The sequence below is a fragment of the Rana temporaria genome, chromosome 2 (genome assembly GCF_905171775.1).
Source record: "Rana temporaria chromosome 2, aRanTem1.1, whole genome shotgun sequence".
Classification (NCBI taxonomy): Eukaryota; Metazoa; Chordata; class Amphibia; order Anura; family Ranidae; genus Rana; species Rana temporaria.
Genome location: NC_053490.1, coordinates 398,022,783 through 398,047,460, shown reverse-complemented (window position 1 = coordinate 398,047,460; position 24,678 = coordinate 398,022,783). Strand labels below are relative to the sequence as shown.

The following is a 24,678-nucleotide window of genomic DNA, read 5'->3' as shown; positions in this document are numbered from 1 at the left end:
TCTCACTGGGACCACTGTTATTTTGGGAGAGTGATGCTGGCTAGTAACTTTACTCCCTTTACTTTGACTGGCCGGCCTCGCTCTCCTGACCTAACTGGCGGACAGATCGGCCTTATTACTTTTGATTTTTTATGCAAGTTGGCAATTTGGATTGCTTAAATAAATGCGCTTAATGCTACACTTGGAGGCGCTTTCTCACTTTGTTTTCCAAGGTGTCCGCATCAGCCTTCTGAGTGTCCAGTAGCTAGTCATGGGACAAAGAACAGCTGCAATCCCTCTTCTGCACAAAAACAGTCTAAGCGCTGATTACTATGTTGGTACCCCTGAGGGGATGCCCTCATCCTGTCAGAAGGGAAATGGGATAAAGGGCAGGCTAGCACACAATGCACAGAGCCATGGACTTCAGTCTCCACACCCCTCTGAATCTTCCCTTATCCCCCCAGGTACTTCCTATTCCTCCTTTTTAACTAGAGAGGAGTTTTCAGCCTCTATGGCAGACCTGATGGAGAAAGTATCTGCTTTGATAAAGATTATGGAACACACAAAGCATACGCACCGGCAATTGGTGCCCCTGACTGACCCGTTGTCCAACTCAACCCTAGCGACAGCATTTCTTCCTGATGAAAATAAGGAAGTGGAACGTGAATCCTCCACTGATTACTGGATACCACGCATATGCACTTTTTTCAACGGGACTGTCACAGCATTGTTTTATAAAAAGACTTATTTTTGCACAATAGCACTTTTTGCTATTTAAAGTGGGACTGGTGTTGTTCCTTATATACCACCAGACACTTATATCTGTGTTACAAAGCACTTGGATGCACATGAGCACTTTATTATTAATGTTTTAATTGACATATTTATAGTTTTTATTTTGGTCATATCACATTTATGTCACTTGCGTCACATTAACACTACATGTGTTTGTTTTAATCTTTATTTCAGCACACTGTACCTACCAGATCACCCCAAAGATGCACCACCCAATCAGCAGTTCTGTTTACCCCACTGCTATCTTCTTGCTTTCTGTCACACCCAACAGCAGGCAAACGCTGTAAAAGACACCCACCACCCACCTGCATCTGTCAAGTTAAAGGCAACCCCCCTTCGTGGCCACTAAAGTCTTTTTTTTTTTTTTTTAAATAACAACAGTGTTATACTTACCTGCTCTGTGCAGTGGTTTTGCACAGATCAGCCTGGATCTTCCTTTTTTCAGGTCCCTTGCCAGAGCTCCTGGCCCCTCTCTTTTGCATGGTTCCCCCACAGCAAGCAGCTGGCTATGGAAGCACCCAAGCTGAGTCGCTGCTTGGTGTGCCTATTCAGACACAGAGCCTTGGTTCGGTCCTGCCACCTCTCTATATTAATTGGCTCACTGACTTGACAACAGTGGAAGCCAATGGTGCCCCGGTGCTGTCTCAGCCAATGAGGAGGGAGAGTCCTGGGCAGTCGAGACTCTTGTGCAACGTCGCTGGATTGAGATGGGCTCCGGTAAGTATTAGGGGGGGTTGCTGCACACTGAAGTTTTTTTTTTTTCCTCAATGCATAGAGTGCATTAAAGCATTAGTAAACCCATCCAGGTAAGTTTCCTCGATATTATTAATTCCAAAAAAGTCAACAAGTTTGCTCTATTTATATCGCTTCCTTCCTGTGCAATCGGCCCTGTATTGATTAATGTCATCATTGGCACATGCGCATTTAGTCCCATTTTTCCCAGCAAGCTTTTTGTGCCGGAAATTGTGTTTACATGCCTGGTATCAGCACCAACATCCCGCAAGAGCTTTAAACCCATGTGACTTGCTACGTCACATGGGTTGATGAGGAGGCGAGCGCAACAGATCAGATTGGCGGAACGCAGTTGTCAAAGTAGACCTGTAACAAAAAAGAGGCTTGAATCAATGAGTACTGCGCACGCGCAAGATTATGGCCATCGAGAGGGAGTAAGGGCAGATGTTATAATGGTATTGGATGCAGAAGACAGGAGTCAATATGGCGGCGGCTGCAACAGAGAAGAAGCTTTTACAAAAGCAATGTTTATTCATGTAAGACGTGTTATATATGCTTTGACATGGCAGCACAACAATTCACAATAACTATTTACATTGAATTATATGAAATTTAGGAACGCAGTATCGGAGTTTACTACCGCTTTAAGATAAAAAACCTTCCGACTTTAGAACCACTTTAAGGAAAATATTTAAGTGAAACTTTTTGTGCGTAGAGTTCAGCTTTAATTTTATATGTACTTGCACACATATGGAGGGCAGAGACTAAACAGCTTTGCAAAGCACTACAGACTTTTTTATTTTATTTTTATTTAGTCACCTTTAAAACCCCTGCTGGTAAGCAATTACAAGAAAGGACAGAATACCATGTTCATATCAAAAAATATAAATTGATCATAATAAAAAGGTGTACAATAAAAAAAATGAAAAAAAGGTCAGTTTGTGTAAATTGAAAGAAATCACAGAAATACAGAGCATATCTTTGACACTTCTGAGGTATATATCCAGTAACACAACTGACAAAATAAATACAGGATGAGAAATATAATGAAGTGTCAGGTTTTTACTGCCGTTCCCTTTACATCCTCTCCTGGAGGCATCAGTCATTTATGGCAAATCTCTCTCCAGCGGGGACAAAGACAGTTATAAAAATGGCTGATAGTGGTTTTCACACTTCTCTAAGCTGCTAAAATTCACCTTTAGGCTCGATTCACACCTATGCATGTTGCTTTTGAGCGTTTTTTGCAGTGCTTGCTGCATTTTTTGACATGCGTTTTTACCGCGATTTGCGATTTAATTTTTTTTTACATTCATTTAAATTTTTTTACATTTCCTTTAACAACCAGCTATAAACAGCTATAAACAGGTAAAAAATACGCAAATCGTGGCGAAATCGCGGTAAAATGCAAAACGCTGCTTTTTGCAGGAAAAAAAGTCCCTGACCCTTTCCAAAAACGCAGAGGCACAAAAAAGCATTGATGTGAACATGTTCCATAGGAAACCATGTTAAAACATTTCCCTGCATTTCTGCAAAATGCATCAAAAAAAGCATTAGTGTGAATGGAGCCTAAGACTGGGTTCACACTATTGCAAATGGATGCGGGATCCCCAGGGCGTCTTTTGGTCCTTTTCAGCCCAAAATTCAAGCTGAAATCGGATCTGAAACAGTGAACAAGGACGCACAGGACCCCTGCTGTGAGCCGCACCAGCATTAGGTGTGAACTAAGCCTTAAAGAGGAAGTTAACCCTGATGGGTTTTACTTTCTCTTTGTTTTCCTGCAAAGGTAAAGCATAATGGGCTCCTATGCATCGCATAGGAGCCCATTATGTGTCACTTACCTGAAACCGAAGCCTGCAATGTCCCTGATTTCCTCGCTGCCAGGAAGCATCCATCTTCCTTCTGGAAATCCGGCTCTGTGACTGGCCGGAGTCATGTGACGTCACTCCTACGCATGCACGCGGGAGCCACCAGTCACGGCATGACCTTTACTGGAAACGGCACGGCGTGACCACTTTAAAGCACTGGTCACCCATTCCCCAGTTCAGGTCTGTGTATAAAAGGACAAGTATATCAAGCTTTCAAGTACTTCTAGTGCTTCCAGTACTCACAGCTCCCTCAGTAATCCCCAGTACTCTTAGTTCTTAGGCCCCTTCAACACGGGGTGGATCCATTGCAGCGGTCCGCCAGCTCATAGGGAGAGCTCTCCGTTCATCTCTGCTGAGCCAGAAGATGACAGGTCCCTGCCTGCTCACTGAGCGGGGAGGGGCTTGTCGAGCACCGCTGCTTGCTATAGAGAGACTGGACAAAAACGATCCGATAAGACGGATGGCGAACGTATCACCATACGTCCGATTTTAGTGGATCGGATGTCAGCGGACATGGTCACCGCTGACATCCAACGCTCCATAATGCACCCATTCAGGTCCACCGAAAAAACTGACAGGCGGACCGTGTGAAAGGGGCCTAACAGTGTATGGAGCTTTTGTTTGGGAAAGTACATTTTTTTTAAAAACAAGAAGCAAATTACAAGTACTTTCGAACAAATTTTGTCAAGTCACCAAATGTTCTGGGAATTCAAATATTAGTTAAAAAATCCACTAGTATATAGCCAGCTTATATGTGACTACCTATGTGTGACTACCTTGGTGATTTATTGATGTTTAGGAACATCAATATGAATGCACCTAAAAACTTTTGTGCCGTCCCCAGATGCCTTAAAATAGTTTTAAAGCCTTCCTTTTTTCCCACGATCAGACCTATATGGGCCAGCTGAACTGAAGACAATTCATGTTTATTTACAAAAACGTGCAGAATGAATTACAATCAGTTGTGTTTAGTAGAGCAGCCTCTGGGTTGCACTGAGCTGCTTCTTTAAACTTCTAGTTGTGGATCGCGCAATGATTACAGTACAGAACGTCCCCTGATCCCTCACCTTGGGACCAGAAGTTCCATGATTCCAAGTGCCACTGTATATCTATAGTCAGTGGACAACCGTACAAAATCAGAAAGGGGTCAAATACCCCCCCCCCCCCTCACGGTACATGTTTTGGTAGTTCCTTATCCATTCATTCCACATTTAACGGTAAAATACATTTATATCCCCAGTAATTTGGCTTTTTTCTTAAATGTGTTGTTGTTCCCTCTAGTTTCTATGCAACCTAAAGAGAGGGCAGAAAAACAAAATAGACATATTTTAGATATTTTCCTGTAAATACAATACACATTTATATAAACATTTCCTTTTAAATACAGATTTGGTGATTCTACCCTTCAGTAAAGATTATATAACCAAGTGTCTCAGTTTCACCTGCTTTTAATGAAAGGACCCCACACTACAATTTTATTTTCCCATTTTTTAAGAAAAAAAATTTGTGGCCACAAATTTATAGCACGCAAGGTACATGCTTACACAGGAATGAAATGTGTTAAAATAAGTAAACATAACAACCCCCTAATGCCGCATACACACGATCGGTTCGTCTGATGGAAAAACTTAGAACCTGTTTTAAAATTATCTGATGGTTAAAAAACCGATAGAAAAAAAACGATCGTCTGTGGGCAAGTGCATTGGTTAAAAATCCACGCATGCTCAGAATCAAGTCAACGCATGCTCGGAAGCATTGAACTTCATTTTTCTCAGCACGTGTGTTTTACGTCACCGCGTTCTGACACGAACGGATTTTTAACTGATGGTGTGTAGGCAAGACTGATGAAAGTCAGCTTCATCGGATATCTGATCTAAAAAATCCATCGGTCCGTTTTCATCGGATGAACCGATCGTGTGTACGTGGCATCACTCCCTGAAATAGTGTCTAGCTGGCGTTTTCACAAATCCAATCCTGGGTAACAGTGGGCCAGATTCATCAATAGATACGCCGGCGGATCTCCTGATCCGCCGTCGTATCTCCTGATCCGCCGTCGTATCTGTGTGACCCGACGGTCGGATCTGTGAGATCCCACGGTCGGAGCTATGCGACTGATTCATAAGAATCAGTTCCGCATAGATCTCCCTTAGATCCGACTGGTGTAAGTGACTTACACCAGTCGAATCTTAGGCTGTAATCTCCCGCCGGCCGCTAGGTGTCGTCGCTTTGTTTTACACGTCGCATATGCAAATGAGGAAAACCGCTGATTCACGTCCGTACGCCCGCCCGTCGCTCTTTTTCAACGTCGTTTGCGTTCGGCTTTTTCCGGCGGAGAGCTACTCCTGCTATATGAGGGGTAGCTAATATTAAGTATGGCTGCCGTTCCCGCGTCGAGATTCAAAATTTTTACGTCGTTTGCGTAAGTCGATCGGGAATCCCGCTGGCCGCAATTGACGTACCCGCCGCTAACAATGACGTCCTAGCGAAGTCATTTGGAGCATGCGCACTGGGCTTTTTCGCCCGCGGAGCATGCGCAATTAAATCGGCGCGGGAACGCGCCTGATTTAAATTGTACACTCCCCCTAGCCGCGGAATTTGCATTCCGCCGGGGGGAGTTACGATCCAACGGTGCAATTTGCGAGGTAAGTGCTTTATGAATCATGCACTAGCCTCGCTAAATTGCACCGGCGGATCGTAAACCAGGTAGATCTAGCGGATCTAAAGATCCGCTGAGCTACATGAATCCGGCCCAGTATGTCTCTACTGGAATTCATGGCTACCCAAAACCGCCAAACCCAGTGACCCCTCTCCCCTTTCATGTTCCTTGTTCACTTCGATAAGGCACCCACTAAAGACTAACTCACCATACTGTATCAAACTGTATATGGGGCACCCCGGCAGAAAACACTCTTGAAGAAATTCTCTACTAATACATACAGTTGTGCTCAAAAGTTTGCATACTCTGGCAGAAATTTTGGCATTTATATTGAAAATATGACTAATCATGCCAAAAAACTGTCTTTCATTCAAGGATAGCAATCACATGAAGCCTTTTATTATCACATAATTTTTTGGCTCATTTTAAAATCATTAAAAATAAGTCACCCAAATGGTCCTGGTCAAACGTTTACATACCCTGCAATGTTTGGCCTTGGTACAGACACAGAAGGTGGCACACACAGGTTAAAATGACTATTAAAAGGTTAATTTCTCACATTTGTGGCTTTTTAAATTGCAATTGGTGTCTGTGTATAAATAGTCAATGAGTAAGTTAGCCCTCGCATGGATGCACTAAGCAGGCTAGATACTAAGCCACGGGAAGGAGAAAAGAACAATCAAAAGACCTGCGTAACAAGGTAATGAAACTTTACAAAGATGGAAAAGGATATAAAAAGATATCCAAAGCCTTAAATATGCCAGTCAGTACTGTTCAATCGTTTAATAAGAAGTGGAAAATTTGGGGATCTCTTGATACCAAGCCAAGGTCAGGTAGATCAAAAAAAGATTTCAGCCACAAATGCCACAGGAATTGTTCGCGATACAAAGAAAAACCAACAGGTAACCTCAGGAAGAATACAGGCTGCTCTGGAAAAAGATGGCGTGGTTGTTTTTAAGGAGCACAATACGATGATACTTGAACAAAACTGCATGGTCAAGTTGCCAGAAAGGAGCCTTTACTGCACAAGTTCCACAAAAAAAGCCTGATTACAATATGCCCAACAACACCTTGACATGCCTCATTGGGCTATTTTTGTGGTATTGGCGCAGTAAAGTGTTCCTTCTAGCAGCTCAACCATGCAGCTCTTTTTTGTTCAAGTATTGTTGTGAACAGAATTGTGCTCCTTAAAAACAACCACACCGTCTTTTTGGAGAGCAGCCTGTATTTCTCCTGAGGTTACCTGTGGGTTTTTCTTTGTATCCTGAGCGATTCTTCTGCCAGTTTGTAGCTGCAATCTTTCTTGTTCTACCTGACCTTCTTAATAAGGGATTAAACAGTACTGACTGGCATATGCAAGGGTTTGGGTATCTTTTTATATCCTTTTCCATCTCTATAAAGTTCTATTATCTTGTTACGCAGGTCTTTTGACAGTTCTTTTCTACCTCCTCATGGCTCAGTGTCTAGCCTGCTTATGGCATCCATGTGGGAGCCAACAAACTCATTGACTATTTATACACAGGCACCAATTGTGATTTAAAAAGCCACAAATGTTGGATGCGGGCGACTGCCCCATCATTGAGGGATTGGAAAAGGGAAGTAAATACCATTCTACCGTATCGGAAGCTAATATATGCACACAGGGGACGACCGCAGAAATTCGCCAGTGTATGGGATAGGTGGTTGGAAGATGGGGAAACGTGCACAGCATAAGACAATGGGCACGTAGCTCGCTTAATACCCAGGGGAATGGGGAAGGAGGGCAGGAGTGCTGCCCTGAATATATATAAGCACAGGCCAATGATCGCTGTCCGATTTCAGATGGGTTGGGATGTTGATTGGTTAATCATCTGCTCTCAATTGGTTATTGTTCTGCTGTACTCATGTGGGTTTGAGAATGATCATGATACCAGGTTGGAAAGGTGTACTATGTGGAAAATGTAACATGTATCTGTTGAATTTTTGGACTCTGATGGTTCATTTTGGTGTACATGTATGTGCTTTTGTTTGCATCTCAAATAAACTTTGAATTTCTTAAAAAAAAAAAAAAAGCCACAAATGTGAGAAATTAAACTTTAATTGCCATTTTAACCTGTGTGTGCCACCTTCCGTGTCTGTACCAAGGCCAAACATTCCAGAGTACGTAAACTTTTGATCAGGGCCATGTGGGTGATTTCTGTTACCATTACTATTCTAAAAGGAGCCAAACAACTATGTGATAATAAATGGGTTCATGTGATCACTATCGTTGAAAAGAAATACAGTTTTGTGGCATGATTAGTCATATTTTCAATATAAATGCAAACTTTTGAACACAACTAGTTCTCTGCCTAAAGGGGTACAGGGGGATAAATGTGTATTACATATATTCTTTTGAATAACCTTATTAGAGCCTTGGCAATTTTAGGATGTGGTTTTAATATATTGTTGTAACAATAAAGTTTGTATACCTTTTTGTATCACAAAGGGTAAGATTCGGGGTAGGTTTTCAAGACAAAGAACCCAGGTAAGCACCTCTCTAATACTAAATATACTGCATAGGTGGCGACACTTGAGGATTTGTGGTATGGCATTTAGTTTAATTCACAAAAACCACAATTTACCTTATACATGAAGCGTGAGATGTTAATTCAGCAACAGTTCAAGTTTCTCCAGGTCTTCTTGAAAAACAGGCAAAAGGTCTTGGTTCTCTATTAAGAAGGTCTTCATTTTGCATACAGTACCTAGGTCCTACAAAATGAACACAATCGTTTTTTTTTTATTTTTTTATATAGGCCTCAAATTTTTCTTTCTAGCCCTGTTCTGAATTGGTGTCAACGTTTATGTTCACTCACCTCTTCTGATAAAGCCCTACTTTCTTCTTTCTGAAGATATAATTCCTCCAACAACTGATTTACAAGTTGTATCTCAAGTTCATTTAAAGATACTCCATCTAGTGGAGAGTTCCTTAGGTACACAAATTCTCCTCCAAATGATTCTGCATTAAATCCATCAACTTCATTTACCGATAAATCATCAACAGACCAATCTGATAACAGGACCTTAAAAGTAAAAATAAAAATAAAAAAAGGAAGAAAATGTAAGGTCTGCCAAGTGTAAATAGAATGCCTCGTACACACAATCGGTTTTCCCAGACGGGAAAACTGCCATGTTTGCTTTTGGTCGGGAAAACCGGGCATGTGTATGCTCCATAGTAGGTTTTCCAGACAGCAAAACTACCGCAAAAAAATTTGAACTTGTTCTCCTTTCTCCCACTGCAATTCTCTGCCTTTTTTTTTGATCTGCAGTGGAGCATACACACGGCCGGTTTTCCCGACCAAAGCTGTCATGGCAGTTTTCTTGTCGGGAAAACCGGCCGTGTGTACATGGGGAAAAGCAACCGAGCAGGTTCTCCGTTTTCCCCTCGGTTTTCCTGGCAGACTTCTGACCGCCGGGAAAGCCGATCGTGAGTACGAGGCAGAAGAGTTACATGAGCATCAAATATTTGGCAAAAAACATTTGCACCGCAAAGCACTATTGAGCATACGGCAAATTAAGATTCATTTACACTATTGTGTTCCAGCAATGTAAGCTGTGGCAACACACGTTACTTGTGCAAAGTGGTGCCATTCACTGCACCTTGCCATTTTACGTGAACAACCTCAGCCTGGACTCCGACCAGGCCATGCTCCCAAAACATTTCGCACCGCCCCCTGGAGCTTAGTCATGGGGATGATGTTGAGTTGAGCTGCTAGAAATGAGAGATTCGAAGATAAATTAATTAAACTGGCCAGGATTCAAACTGTGTATGGCCATCCTTACTGGAGAGAATAGCAGTAAACACACATGGGAACGATTTATCAGAAGAGTTATAGACTAAAGTCATTATTACTTTTTTGGCCACGGTTATCTAAAGATAAAATTATTCAAATGCGTTATCTCCATCAAACATACTAAACACATCTCCATTTGTTCGAAATTGGGAAGAGAGATAACCAGGGCTCAAGTCCTGCGGGAACGCGTGGGAACGGAGTTCCTGCACTTTTTTAACAACAGGAACGCAGTTCCCTTTGCAGGACTAGAGCAGCCGAGCCACCCAAGCCAATCCTTCACTAAGCGGCGATGCCCAGCTCGAGTCACTGTCAGGGGCAGGCGAACCTTAGTAATCCTTTATGTTACTGGCCGCTTCCTGTATATGGATTTATCAGATAGTGTGTGGGTATTCCGTCACTTCCTCGATGCCGCAATGTCTCCTGGGAGCTTTTGTCATTGTTCCCAGGAGACATTGCGGAGGTCTGCCGCGAGTTATCCTGGGATTTAGAAAGAACTTGCATTTTAGTGTATCTTTTTTTTATTTTTTGGTGGGGGAGTGGATCTTGGGTGGGAGTTCCCACACTTTTTTCCCCAGGACTTGACCCCTGGAGATAACACATTATGCCATAAGTGTAATAATGCAGAGGGTTCATTTATTCATATGGTTTGGTATTGTGACAAGGTGCGCCCCTCCTGATCTCAGGTTGTAACCTTTATTGCAGACAGTTAATATATGCAACCCGGAGAGCTGTCTGCTAGGTCTGATAGAGGATGAAGAATTGGATGCTGCCACAAAATAATTTTTACATATACTATACTTCTAAGTAATGAAGGTGATAGCGATCCAGTGTATCTGCTCTGACTGGATTGGTATTGAGCCAAAAATGTAACAAAATATGGTTTAGATGGGTGGATTCACAAGAGACCCTGGACAACTGAGTTATACGTAGTGGATGGGGTCACATGTCCAGCAGTTGGCCCTTAGGTAGTTGGGGAGAAGATGGTTCTTGATTTTACTAACACTTTTATAGTTCACTGGGCTTACTAGACAGGGGGCCATGTAATGCGGGGGAACTCATGCCTTCCGCCGGGCACCCGCAATTACGGCAGGACCATGGATCTGTGTGTGTAAACACACAGATCCATGTCCTGTCAGAGGAGAGACCGATGTGTGTTCCCAGTACAGAGGAACACACATTGGTCTCCTCCCCTTGTGAGTCCCCTCCTCCTATAGTTAGAATCACTCACTAGGGAACATATTAACCCCTTGATTCCCCCCTAGTGTTAACCCCTTCCCTGACACATTTACACAGTAATCAGTGCAGTTTTATAGCACTAATCTCTGTATAAATGTGAATGGTCCCAAAAACGTGTCAAAAGTGTCCAATATGTCCGTCGCAATGTCACTGTCACAATAAAAATCACAGATCGCCGCCATTACTAGTAAACAAAATAAAAAAAAAATGCCATAAATCTATCCCTTATTTTGTAGACGTTATAACTTTTGCGCAAACCAATCAAATGCTTATTGCAATTTTTTTTACCAAAAATATGTAGAAGAATACGTATCAGTCTAAACTGAGGGAAAAAATTGTTAAAAAAAAAATGTGATATTTATTAAATCAAAAAGTAAAACATTTGGGGCCAGATCCACGTACCTCGGCGTAAATCTATGCGGGCGTAGCGTATCTCAGATACACTACGCCGCTGTAACTTAGAGCGGAGGATCCTTATCCTCAAAGAATTTGCGCCGTAAGTTACGGCGGCGTAGTGTAAATGTGTCGGCGTAAGGGCGCGGAATTCAAATGACAAAGATGTGGGTGTGTTTTATGTTAATTCAACTTGACCCCACGTAAATGATGTTTTTTTTACGTGGGGGTATCCCAGTGCACATGCTCGAAATCACGTCGCAAATAGTCAATGCTTTTGACGTGAACGTAATTTATGCAAAGCCCTATTCGCGAACATTTTATGCAAACGACGGAAAATTCGACGCTGGCCCGACGTCCATACTTAACATTGCGTACGCCTTATAGACCCAGGGGTAACGTTATGCCGAAAAAAGCCTTACGTAAACGACATAAAAAAATGCGCCGGCCGGACGTACGTTCTGAGAATGTCCTTGAATGAAAGCTCCATTTGTATGTGGGGGGGGGGGGGACATACAGATTTCATTTGGGTACATTGTTACATGACCGCGCAATTGTCATTTAAAGTGCGACAGCGCTGAAAACTAAAAATTGATCTGGGCGGGAAGGGGGTGAAAATGCCCCGTATTGAAGCGGTTGAACAGCTGGACATAATCTGGCTGTGTCATGCTGTACTCCTGCATAACTTGATCTTTTGCTAACACATGCCAATGATTTGACTGTACTTGTTATGTGTATGGCAAATAAAATCTCTTTAAAAAAAAAAGATCACTTTTCAGTTTTGCCAATCTTCGATAAATGTCCTTGAAGGACACATAAATAGAGCTCCACATACATTCCTTGCCAAGCCATGAAACAATATAACACAATACCTCTTGTATTGGATCATTTACAGAGTTGGGAACATGTCTTAATTCAGAGATTAAATCCTGCATCTTCTGTCCAAAATCATTCAGCCAAGAAGAGGAAACCTTCATATTAGAGGAGTGCATCAAGTCATTTCTACACTTTATAACCTGGAATATAAAAGCCATCAGAAATCATCATGAATAAAGTGCAATTCTTATGTTTTAGTCCACAGTTAAAGGGGTTGTAAAGGTAAAAAGAAATTTCCCTAAATAGCTTCCTTTACCTTAGTGCAGTCCTCCTTTACTTACCTCATCCTTCCATTTTGCTTTTAAATGTCCTTATTTCTTCTGAGAAATACTCACTTCCTGTTCTTCTGTCTGTAACTACACACCGTAGTGCGAGGCTTTCTTCCTGGTGTGGAGAAAGCTTCTTGAGGGGGCAAGCAGGAGTGTCAGGATGCCCACTAACACACAGCTCCTTTCTCTATCTGCAAAGTAGAGAGTGTCCTGACACTCCTGCTAGCCCCCTCAAGAGTCTTTCTCCACACCAGGAAGAAAGCCTCGCATTACGGTGTGTAGTTACAGACAGAAGAACAGAAAGTGAGCATTTCTCAGAAGAAATAAGGACATTTAAAAGCAAAATCGAAGGATGAGGTAAGTGAAGGAGGACTGCACTAAGGTACAGAAAGCTATTTAGGGATTTTTTTTTTACCTTTACAACCCCTTTAAGCTATTTTGATGCCTATGAAAATCGTGTAATTTTAGATTCACCATGTTTTACTGGAGTCTTGCAGATATAATGTCTGTGTTACAGCATTTCAAATGGATTTACAATGGTACAGGGGTCCATGGGGTAGGGTAGGGGGGCTCATTTACAGTACTACAGAGGGGCCAGATTAAAGCGGAGTTCCACCCTAAAAATTTACTTTTTATTAACAGCTTGCCTTTAATGTAGAAAAAAAAAATAATGTTTCACTCGCTTCTATCTGGCCGTTACTAGGCAGTATTCGTAATCTGCCTAGTTCCTGGTTCAACTTCTGTCCTAAGACCCCAATGATTTCTGGAACAATTGGGGAGCTTTTAATATGTTTTAGGGACTATTTAATGTGATTAATTTTGGCTTGCAGGCCTAAGCTTCCTTCTGTGATCTGGCGCCATCTTGTGGTGGCCGTTGGCATTACAAGTAGTTACATTACAAGTAGCAAAACAGCAGTTCTAATGTGTTTTTCACTGTTTTCACTGCCATCTCCTTCCCTCTAATTAGAACCCCCAAACATTACATATATTTGTTATTCTAACCTAGAGAATAAAATGGCGGTCGTTGCAATACTTTGTGTCACACCGTATTTGCGCAGGGGTCTTACAAGCGCACTTTTTTTGGGAAAAAATTACACCTTTGTAAATAAAAAAATAAGACAACAGTAAAATTAGCCCAATTTTTTTTTTTATATTGTGAAAGATAATGTTACGCCGAGTAAATTGATACCCAACATGTCACGCTTCAAAATTGCGTCCGCTCGTGGAATGGCGACAAACTTTTACCCTTTAAAATCTCCATAGGCGACGTTTAAAAAAATTCTACAGGTTGCATGTTTTGAGTTACAGAGGAGGTATAGGGCTAGAATTATTTCTCTCACTCTACCAATCGCGGCGATACCTAACATGTGTGGTTTGAATACCGTTTACATATGCAGGTGCTACTCACGTATGCATTTGCTTCTGCGCGCAAGCTTGGCGGGACGGGGTGCGTTTTTTGGCTGCTACCCTTTTTAGCTGGCTCCTAGATTCCAAGCAAATTTGTCAAACCCTGATATACTCATTTATTCAGGAAAGCCTATCCCACACCCACCTAACAACTGTCCCAGAGCCACCCCCATTAAATCATTCTCTGCAGCTATTACCTTTTGTACCACAACCCCCTCCCTTTAGAATGTAAGCTCTACGAGCCCTCCAGTACCTTCTGTATTGAACTGTACTGTAAGGCCTCGTACACACGATAGGTTAAACAGAGGACAATGGTCTGATGTGGGCCCCATAGGTTATTTAACCATCGGTTAAAAAAAAGCCAACTTGCTTTAAATTTAACCGATGGATTCCTAACCGATAGGTCAAAACCGATCGTTAGTAGGCACAACTATCGGTTAAAAATCCGCGCATGCTCAGAATCAAGTCGACGCAAGCTTGGAAGCATTGAACTTCGTTTTTTTCAGCACGTCGTTGTGTTTTACGTCACCGCGTTCTGGCACGATCGGTTATTTAACCGATGGTGTGTAGGCGCGACGGACCATCAGTCAGCTTCATCGGTTAACCGATGAGAACGGTCCTTCAGACCGTTCTCATCGGATGGACTGATCGTGTGTACGAGACTTAATTGTGTTGTCCCCCCTATACATTGTAAAGCGTTGCGTAAACTGTTGGCGCTATATAAATTGTGTATAATAATAATAATAATAATAATAATATTTTTTTTTATTTAATAATAATAATATACACATCATGTTCTGGGTTGTCCTATGCTGTAAAAAGTACTGTACATGACATGTTATGGGTTGCCCTACTCAGTATTCTGTACATGACATGCAGTGGGTCACCCCACCATGTACACTGCACATGACATTATGTGGGACACCTTACTACACTGTATTGTACATGACATTGTTTGGGTTGCTCCACTCCATACCCTAACTATTCACTAGTATTTATTATAATATGATGTAAAGAAAGTTCTCAGCACTCTGTATGCGGTAGCTCGTTGTATTTCATAGAACAGATACCTCTCTAACTTTTGAAACGTTTGACACTTGAAATTGATCACAAAAATTGATTAGATTGAGGAGAGCTGCAGCATCACATTCATGGGGTCCTTTGGACTTTGTGTGCCCACGTGGTAAAAACACCTGCAATAAAAATGAAACCTATGTAAAACAATGTTTAAAAGTAACATTAGAACAAAGATATGTGCACAAAGCTACAAAGAAAGTAATGAACACTTTTCTGTCCTGCTGCCCATACTGCCAAACTCCACCTTGTTGGAGGTATAAGCTTGCTGAAAGATTTTCAGGATCTGGCACACATGGCATCTTCCTATCAGCAGCATGCACAGTAGTTCAGGTATTCATTGCTTTCTTTGTCTTAATTAACTATTTTGTAAATAGTGACAGTCCCTTTAATGCAGCGGTTCACAACCCGGGGGTCGCGAATGCTAGTCCAAACTGTAACGCTGGCCAAGACGGACCAGAAATTACTGTTTACGCCTGAGTCTGTCCATCTCGGCCAGCAAGATGTCACTTCCGGGAGAGGAGAACAGTGCGGAAGTGACGTTCCGTCGCCGCCATCATGGTACTCTCGTCCGCAGTAAGGCTGCAGTTAGAAGTCAGCAAGCGGACATCTTTTTACACCCACCGAAGTCTTGCAGAAGTCTTACACGTATTTTTACCAGTAAACTGAGCTTATATACTATATAAGCTTTATATAGTATATAAGCTCAGTTTACTGGTAAAATACATGTAAAATACAAGACTTTGGTGGGTGTAAAAAGATGTCCGCTTGCCGACTTCTAACTGTAGCCTTGCTGCGGACAAGAGTACCATGATGGTGGCGGGGTCACTTCCGGTTAATATAATAGACGGGTTGCTGATGCTGACGGAACACCTGAGGTAACCTGAGGTACTTTGGCAAGCCAGGCACTAAATACCGGTAATTACGGCATTTTTGTACTGTTTGTCACAGCAGTGTAATTAATACATAGATTTTGATTAAATAAGTCTGACATGACTGTGAAAAATATAATTGTGGTACAATACATATCATTTATATATAAATGTCCCAGTTGGTTCCTCAAAAGTGGTTATTCCGTGTCAGTGCTAGATACATGTTCGGGTGCTATACACTTTGAATATCTAGCCAATAACCACTTTTGAGGAACCAACTGGGACGTTCATATATAAATGATATGTCTTGTTCCATATTAATTATTTTCTTGCATAGCCACGTCATGTTGGACTTAAAAAAATAAATAAAAAAATGGCGGAACTCCGCTTTAAGTCCAACATGACGTGGCTATGCAAGAAAATAATTAATATGGAACAAGACATATCATTTATATATGAACGTCCCAGTTGGTTCCTCAAAAGTGGTTATTCTGTGTCAGTGCTAGATACATGCTTGGGTGCTATACACTTTGTAAATAATTTTACTGTTGGGGGTCCCCACAACTTGGGAAATTTAATCAAGGGGTCACGGCAATAGAAAGGTTGAAAACCACTGCTTTAATGGGTATTAACACAAATAGAATAGTAGACTGATCTAAATTGTAACGCACAGGATGTTGGTGTCAAGATACAAAAAAAAAAAAAAACACATGCATTGCTTTGCAGTGCGCTGCAAAAATATGCAGCAGAAACGTTGAGAGCTCACTGAAAATTATTTTGGAACACTTTTCAGCTAAAGGGTTAAAATAGGCTCAATGCATAGAAAGCTCTGGAGAGTATAAGCCATTTATTTTTCCACACATTTGATTACCTGTGCAGATGAAATGATTTGTAGTGAACATAATTCACGTCAGTGGCAGCCGGTGGGGGGAGCAGCAAACAGTATGCCACTGACACCTCCTGTCGCACTTACCCCATCACTCGGCGGCCTCCTGTTACCCTACTCCCCACATTGGTAGCAGCTTACGTTTCCTCCCTCCTTCTCGGCGGCCAATCAGAAAAATGGGTCCCACACCCGCTTCTAATTGGCCGGATTGAGGATCAGTGTTACAACAGCAAATATTAATTTGCTGTTGTAACACCTGAGTGGGTTCATGGCACAATGCTCTGCGCCACGAGCCACCCTATTTTGAAGCCTATAATCAGGTGCCTAAAAATAAAAAAATAAAAAACACCCCCGCCGCTGTAACTCAGGAGCCCACTGTCCTGAAAAGGGGCTGGACGCCTGAATAGGGGGTGGCCGCAGTGGCCGTGGGTAGATTCATGCTTTGTATGAATCTATCCATTATTCATATAGGAGGTGGCGAGGATAGAGGGGGCAGTGCCTGGATGGACGGGCCACCACAGATTCACGTTAAATATTTTCTTAACACTAAACTGTATCCAAAATTAAAACTGATCATCAAATTCATTAACTTGGCTGTGTAATGCTGGCCTCATATACCCTATATAACTAAAAGTATTGGGACACCTGCCTTTGTACACACATGAACTTTAATGTCATCCCAGTCTTAGTCAGAGTTTAATGTTGAGTTGGCCCACCTTTTGCAGCTATAACAGCTTCAACTCTTTTGGGAAGGCTGTCCACAAGGTTTAGGGGTGTGTCTGTGGGAACGTTTGACCATTTTTTTCAGAAGCGCATTTGTGAGGTCAGGCTCTAATGTTGGACAAGAAGGCCTGGCTCTCAGTCTCCGCTCTAAATAATCCTAAAGGTGTTCTATTGGGTTGAGGTCCCGACTGTGCAGACCATTCAAGTTAGTCCACCCCAAACTCACTCATCTATGTCTTTATGGACCTTGCTTTGTGCAAATCATTTGGTTGGGAGGGGGGATTATGGTGTGGGGTCGTTTTTCAGGGGTTGGGCTTGGCCCATTAGTTCTAGTGAAGGGAATTCCTAAGACATACCAAGACATTTTGGACAATTTCATGCTCCCAACTTTGTTGGAACAGTTTGGGGATGGCCCCTTCCTCTTCAAACATGACTGCTTACCAGTGCACAAAACAAGGTCCATAAAGACATGGATGAGCGAGTTTCGGGTGGAAGAACTTGACTTGCCTGCACAGTGTTCTGACCTCAACCCGACAGAACACCTTTGGGATGAATTAATGCGGAGACTGTGAGCCAGGCCTTCTCGTCCACATCGGTGCCTGATCTTACAAATGCGCTTTTGGAAGAATGGTCAAATATTCCAATAGACACACTCCTAATCCTTGTGGACAGCCTTCCCAGAAGAGTTGAAGCTGTTATAGCTGCAAAGGGTGAGCCAACTCAATATCAAACCCTATGGACCAAGACTGGGATGCCAATAAAGTTCATATGCGTGTCCCAAAAACAGGTGTCCCAAAACGTTTGGTGATAAAGTGTACATCAATTCTGCATTTATCATATTTGGTAGCATTTTCTCTATGTGCTGCAATTTTTTTATATATATATATATTCAGCTGTATATGCAATCAAAATGACTATAAATGTAGATTTGAACTCTTTTACGCTCTAAAAAGTCCTAGAAACACTATTCTAGCGGTATGGCCCTTTAAAATGACCTGTACCAGATAAAAAAAATCCATGCCACCTATTCTGGTAGCTTTTCCGACATTCGTAGCAGATTCAGGTAGTTCTTTATAGGGCCACTTTTGCAAAGGGGCACTACAATTGCACGAAATTCAAACATAATTAACTGAAATTCATAGTAAACTAAATGAGGGGTAAAGAAGACCAACTCTAAGTTGGTGTACAGAGACCGGCAGGCTGCCTGTCTCTCTACATTGTGTAGCAGCCGATATACAGTATTTGCTATTGTTATCGTCTCCTCTCCCCGCCTGTTACTGGTTGTTAATTATGCTGTCGGCTTCACAGCCAACAGATTCCTAGCAACCAGTGACGTTGACAATGGGCAGAGGCTGAGACGCTAATTCTCCGTTGGGTCTGCTCTCTACTTGTGATTGACAGCAGGCAGTGAGCGGGTTATATAGCCAATAGCAGGCTGTCTACTGGCTTTGGATCTGCCCAATGCCTGCGGTCATTCACAAGGGGAGTGGACCAGATAGGGAACTAGTGTCTTTGAATCCCCATCAGGCTCTGCCCACCCAGCTAAAAAAATCCTCGGCCAATGCGCTGTCTGACAGCTGCAGCAGAAGGAGGAAGTTCAGGTATGGAAACTCTGGAAGTCCTTATTGGACACTCTGGAAATCCTTATTGAACACTCTGGAAGTCCTTGATGGACACTCTGGTCTTAGTGTGCGTCCTTGCACAGTGTGTTCCCCCGTCTCTTGTACCTGTTTACAACAGTTACATGAATTTGTCACCTGCACTGACATTTGTCATACAGAAGGCACATCATAAATATCATAAATATCCCATTCTGTCCTACTGTGATTTGCAATATAAATGTACAGAATGATGAAATATGTGTGCATGCCATAAGACATTATGAGCAAAGTCAGAGCACTGCTTAAATAAATAAATACTGTATTACCTTTGCTAGCTCCCAATAATCTATGGGCCACAGTGATGGATTACAATTCCCCCAGTGTATTTCTCCATTTCTGTTCTTATGATGATGCAGAATGTTGTTCTTCCACTCCATACACACAGGACAGCTAGGCTGGAACTTGACCAGAAAAAAGAAAAAAAAAACAATTAGAAAAACGTAATATCCAAATCCTGTATCCTGCTTATTTATTACTGTGTATGGAATTCTTCCACAATGCTCTCTTTTTGAATATTAGACTTCAGAATATCAGGAGGTGGTCAGAGACTGCGAACATGATACAGGAGGTGGTCAGACTGCAGACATACTGCAGGATATGGTCAGAGACTGCAGACATGATACAAGAGATCAATGCAGCCTCACCAGTGCCCATCAGATGCAGCCTACCTGTGCCCATCATGCAGCCTGCCTGTGCTCATCATGCAGCCTCACCAGTGTCCATCATGCAGCCTGAGTGTGCCCCTCAGATGCAGCCTCACCTGTGCCCATTATGCAGCTTGCCAGTGGCCAAATCAGAGCGGCGATCTCTGTGTGTCACGGAGCTGTATTTGAATTGCCCGCGTCACAGAAACAATGTCCCGCCTCCTGTGATCACGTCACACTGATTCAATGTCCCACCATTAGATCAGTGTGCCGTCTGTCACAGGAGGCAGGACATTGTTACTGCGGTCTGTGCAGTTCAGCTCCGTGACATGGAAATAACGGCGAGGAGAAGAGAGGAGAGGACTGGGGCGCTCCAGAACGACACCACCGTAATGGGCGGCACCAGGGGCGGGGCCCCGTCCCATTTTCTGTTCCATTATCGTCAATACTTTTCCTTTCGGCTTTGTATGCCGCAAACAATTTTCGTCCAATATGTTTCGGCAGCCAAATTTCGGTGCATCACTAGTATAAAATAGAAGTATTTATAATATATTAATAATAATTAAGTGTGTGTTTTTAGTGAGAAAAGGGCCCTTTCACAACAGCTTTCAGTTTTTTAGGCGGCCCTGATCAGACGCTCCATTCAACCCTATAGAGCGGCGGATGTCAGCGATGAATGTCCGCTGACATCCTCCGATATCCAATCCTGTCCGTGATATCAAGATGGATAGAGACCCTATTTCCATCCGTCTGGAGAATCGGATTGGATAGGATCCAAAGAGGACAGCGTGGCTTTGACAAGTCCGTCTCTGCAAGTGAGCGGAGACGGACCTGTCATCTGACTGCTCAGCGGATGGATCCCTGCTGAGCAAAGCGAAGTCAGACACGGACAAGCCCGTGTAAAAGGCCCTAAGGTGATGGTAGAGCAAAGTACAAACACTTGCATGTATATTGGTCTATGACTCACAGCAACACAGAGTAATGACAGAGCAAAATCCAATACCTAAACATAAAGATACTATATATATATATATATATATATATATATATATATATATATATATATATACAAACCTCTTTGGTCGACCATGGCAAAGCTTGTTCTGAGTGGAACCTGTCCTGTTAAACTGCTGTATGGTCTTGGCCACCATGATGCAGCTCAGTTTCAGGGTCTTGGCAATCTTCTTATAGCCTAGGCCATCTTTATGTAGAGCAACCATTTTTTTTTCAGATCCTCAGAGTTCTTTGCCATGAGGTGCCATGTTGAACTTCCAGTGACCAGTATGAGAGAGTGAGAGCGATGTCCAATTTGGACATTTTCACTTAGGGGTGTACTCACTTTTTGTTGCCAGAGGTTTAGACATCAATGGCTGTGTATGAGTTATTTTGAGGGGACAGCAAATTTACACTGTTATACAAGCTGTACACTCACTACTTTACATTGTAGCAAAACTGTATTTCTTCAGTGTTGTCACATGAAAAGATATAATAAAATAGTTACAAAAATGTGAGGTGTGTTCTCAATTACAGCATCTTCCAACCGGAGTCTTGCTGTCAAACAGCAGGGCAGAGCAGAGCGGGGTCCATGGTAAGTAAACAGACTACGGAAAATACGGGCACGAACAGCATCCTGTGCTTTTGAATAGCAAACTGACTACACAAGTACGGATCCATTTCCCTGCTTTGCGTGGTCAGTTTACAACTTTGAAAGAGTGGGACTGGCAGGATCAACCAGGTATTTATGGTAAATGCAGCAAATTAAAAGTTAAGGCTACATAAACACCGGCAATTAGGACCGGTGCAAAAAGTAGCAGGTCCCATTCACATTAGGCTTAGTGTGAATTCTTGCTCCTGTTTGCGATTTTGGGTGGCTGATCTTTCTTCAATTCCCCGTGTCACGCATAAGGGCAGCCCATTTCACTCCCACTAAGCTGCCCTATGAGCGTTTGTCACTCAAAATAAGTTTCTGCTCCTTTTTGGGTGACAAACTTCAGGTGATTTTTCTTAAAGTCGCCTTTTTCTGTGATTGCATCGTGTTTCTGTTGAGCAGCAAAAATCACACCACATTTGGGTTGCCATTTAGAAAGAAATGGAACCCAACTACAAGTTTTGCACGCAATTTGAAATTGCGTGCACAATTGCGGCGATTCCGCCTGCAATTCCTATATGGCCAAGTGTAAATGGGGCCTCAGATTCCTGCTGGGGCTCTCAGCAGCTAGGTGCGGTCTTAATAGTTACAGGTTACAGCGGCCGCAGCTACTCGCTGCTGTACGCACAGCCGGAATAACCTGCGATAATGAGTATAAAAAGAAGAGAGGAGCCTCTAAGTGTAGCAATATGGTTACATTTAACCACTTCAGTACCGTGGGTGTTTTCAGATTTGGTGTTTACAAGACTAAAACAGGTTTTTTTTCTAGAAAATTACTTAAAACCCCCTAACATTATATATTTTTTTTCTAACACCCTAGAGAATAAAATGGCGATCATTGCAATACTTTTTGTTACACCATATTTGCGCAGCGGTCTTACAAGCGCACTTTTTTGGAAAAAATTCACTTTTTGAATTAAAAAATAAGACAGCAATAAATTTGGCCCAATTTTTTTTATATATTGTGAAAGATAATGTTTACGCCGAGTAAAAATAATACCCAACATGTCACGCTTAAAAATTGCGCCCGCTCGTGGCATGGCATCAAACTTTTACCCTTAAAAATCTCAATAGGCGACGTTTAAAAAATCTATAGGTAGCACCGCCCTGTGACCTAACCCGAAGTGACTCCTCGCTGTTTGCTCTCCACGGCTGCGTTCCACCACGCCGGTCTAAACGGCGTCCCTGCATCTCCCTGCTGTACCAGCGCTGATACCACCATCCAGGGACCCCCAGAGACGCCGCACCTAGCTCCCGCCCGTGGATCATTTACCATGCTGATTGACTGGAGCTTCAGGCAAGACCTATACAGCGGAGCTCATGTACCCCGGAAGCCAGCCACGGATGACACCTTTATTTGCTTGTATCCCCTGCAGTCTTGTAAGTAACCCCTCATAAGAATTGTTGTTTATATGTGTCTTCTATTAAATTGTATACTACGCTTAAGGCGCCGCTTTTTTGTCCTTTTATTTTTTGAGCTATAGAGGAGGTCTAGAGCTATAATTATTGCTCTCGCTCCAACGATCGCGGCGATACCTCACTTTGTGGTTTGAACACGTTTTCATATGCGGACGCTACTCACGTATGCGTTCGCTTCTGCGCGAGAGCTCGTCGGGACGGGGCGCTCTAAATAAAAAATGTTTTCTTATTTTTTATTTTTTTTTTTATTTTTTTTTACACTGGAAAAAAAAAATTATCACTTTTATTCCTATTACAAGGAATGTAAACATCCCTTGTAATAGAAAAAAGCATGACAAGGTGGTCGGGAAGTGGGTTAATGAAGGTACAACATTTACCACCTTTCGCTACACTTAGAGGCGCCTCTCTTCTCTTTTATACCCTGTAAAAAAAATGCTTTGATATACAAGTGCTTTGGAATACAAGCTTGTTTCTGGAACGGATTACACTCACAAATCAAGGTTTTAATGTATATATAAATATGTAAACAAAAGTAAATATTTACCGGTAATTATTTCATATGTATTTTATTTAGATGCACATTTGTTTGATATTAGCTTGTTTATTACCTGTACAAATGGCATAGACCCCCCATAGATTTCAAAGTGGTTCACCACCAAGTTTGTAAAGTTCGAGCAAGGATCACAAAACCCATTGGCTTTGTAGCAGTAAATACCTTTAGGTTATGATTGGTAGTATGGACAGACCTACTACATGTTTACCTATCTAACTTTACTGAATGGTTTCTATGGATGCAGTTGCTGATCTCACTTTGTACTGCTCCCCGGTATATGACAGCGCTATAGCCACCACCTACCTGCTTCCCTTGACTCCTGCACTGACATCTAGGTCTGTGTCTGGCAGTGGGGGAAATCCCTGCGATGATCTGTCTGTGGAACTTCTGCATCTCCGAGTCTATGTATCCCTGCAGGCGGCTCTGTAGGATCTGCAGACAAAGCCCAGCTTTCATCCAGTTCTTGTATTCTTTACAGTTCAGTCTCAGCAGTAGATTGGGCAGCGCCATCCCTCCTTCTTCTCCCTCTCCCCCTCTAATACACTGAGAGGAGTGATTCCGGGGCACATGTGGCTCCACCCAACTGTCACCTTACTGACAGCTACCAGTATGACGTCACACAGCTCTATAGGAAGTATCCTGCAATTCTTTATCATAGAAGATCTGTTGTCAGCCAACTACTGATCTCTTTATGGCTCTGCACTGTACAGTTTTCTTTACAGTTCCCAAAGCTGTGCAATATGAGGGCACACCTAAGCAGTCTCTCCTATAGTATCGAACCAGGCAGGGCTATTGCACTACACAGATGATGGTGGATCTGATGGTGGCCATACACACTTTAATGTTTATACCTGATCAATGTGCAATTTGATCAAAACAATAGAATCCTCAAATGATTGAATGCTCATTAACTCTCCTATTGTTCAATTTAAACATAATTTCAATCGTATTTACTCAAACTGATTTGATCGGCCAGGATGGGACAGTATCAATCGTTTTGCATCAATAGGCAGCACTGAGATGCTTTGTTGATGAATACGTTCATATTTCAATTGATCAGATTATGAAATTACATGTGGAAACAGAGATGCATGCAATAACGTTTGATCATCTGATCGTATTCCTAATGCCGCGTACACACCATCACTTTATGTGATGAAAAAAAAAACGACATTTTT

General features: G+C 42.3%; 1 protein-coding gene across 1 annotated transcript; it reads right to left on the bottom strand.

The window, feature by feature from the left end:
- Positions 1-4,251: 4,251 nt before the first annotated feature.
- Positions 4,252-24,053, bottom strand: C2HXorf38 (chromosome 2 CXorf38 homolog). The gene is made up of 7 exons (XM_040338108.1): positions 23,804-24,053; positions 19,503-19,637; positions 15,091-15,213; positions 12,341-12,484; positions 8,862-9,068; positions 8,631-8,757; positions 4,252-4,664 (listed from the first exon to the last, which is right to left on the bottom strand). Exons 1-6 carry the CDS (start codon positions 24,008-24,010, stop codon positions 8,653-8,655), a joined length of 921 nt encoding a protein of 306 aa, XP_040194042.1. The 5' UTR covers positions 24,011-24,053; the 3' UTR covers positions 4,252-4,664; positions 8,631-8,652.
- Positions 24,054-24,678: the final 625 nt, after the last annotated feature.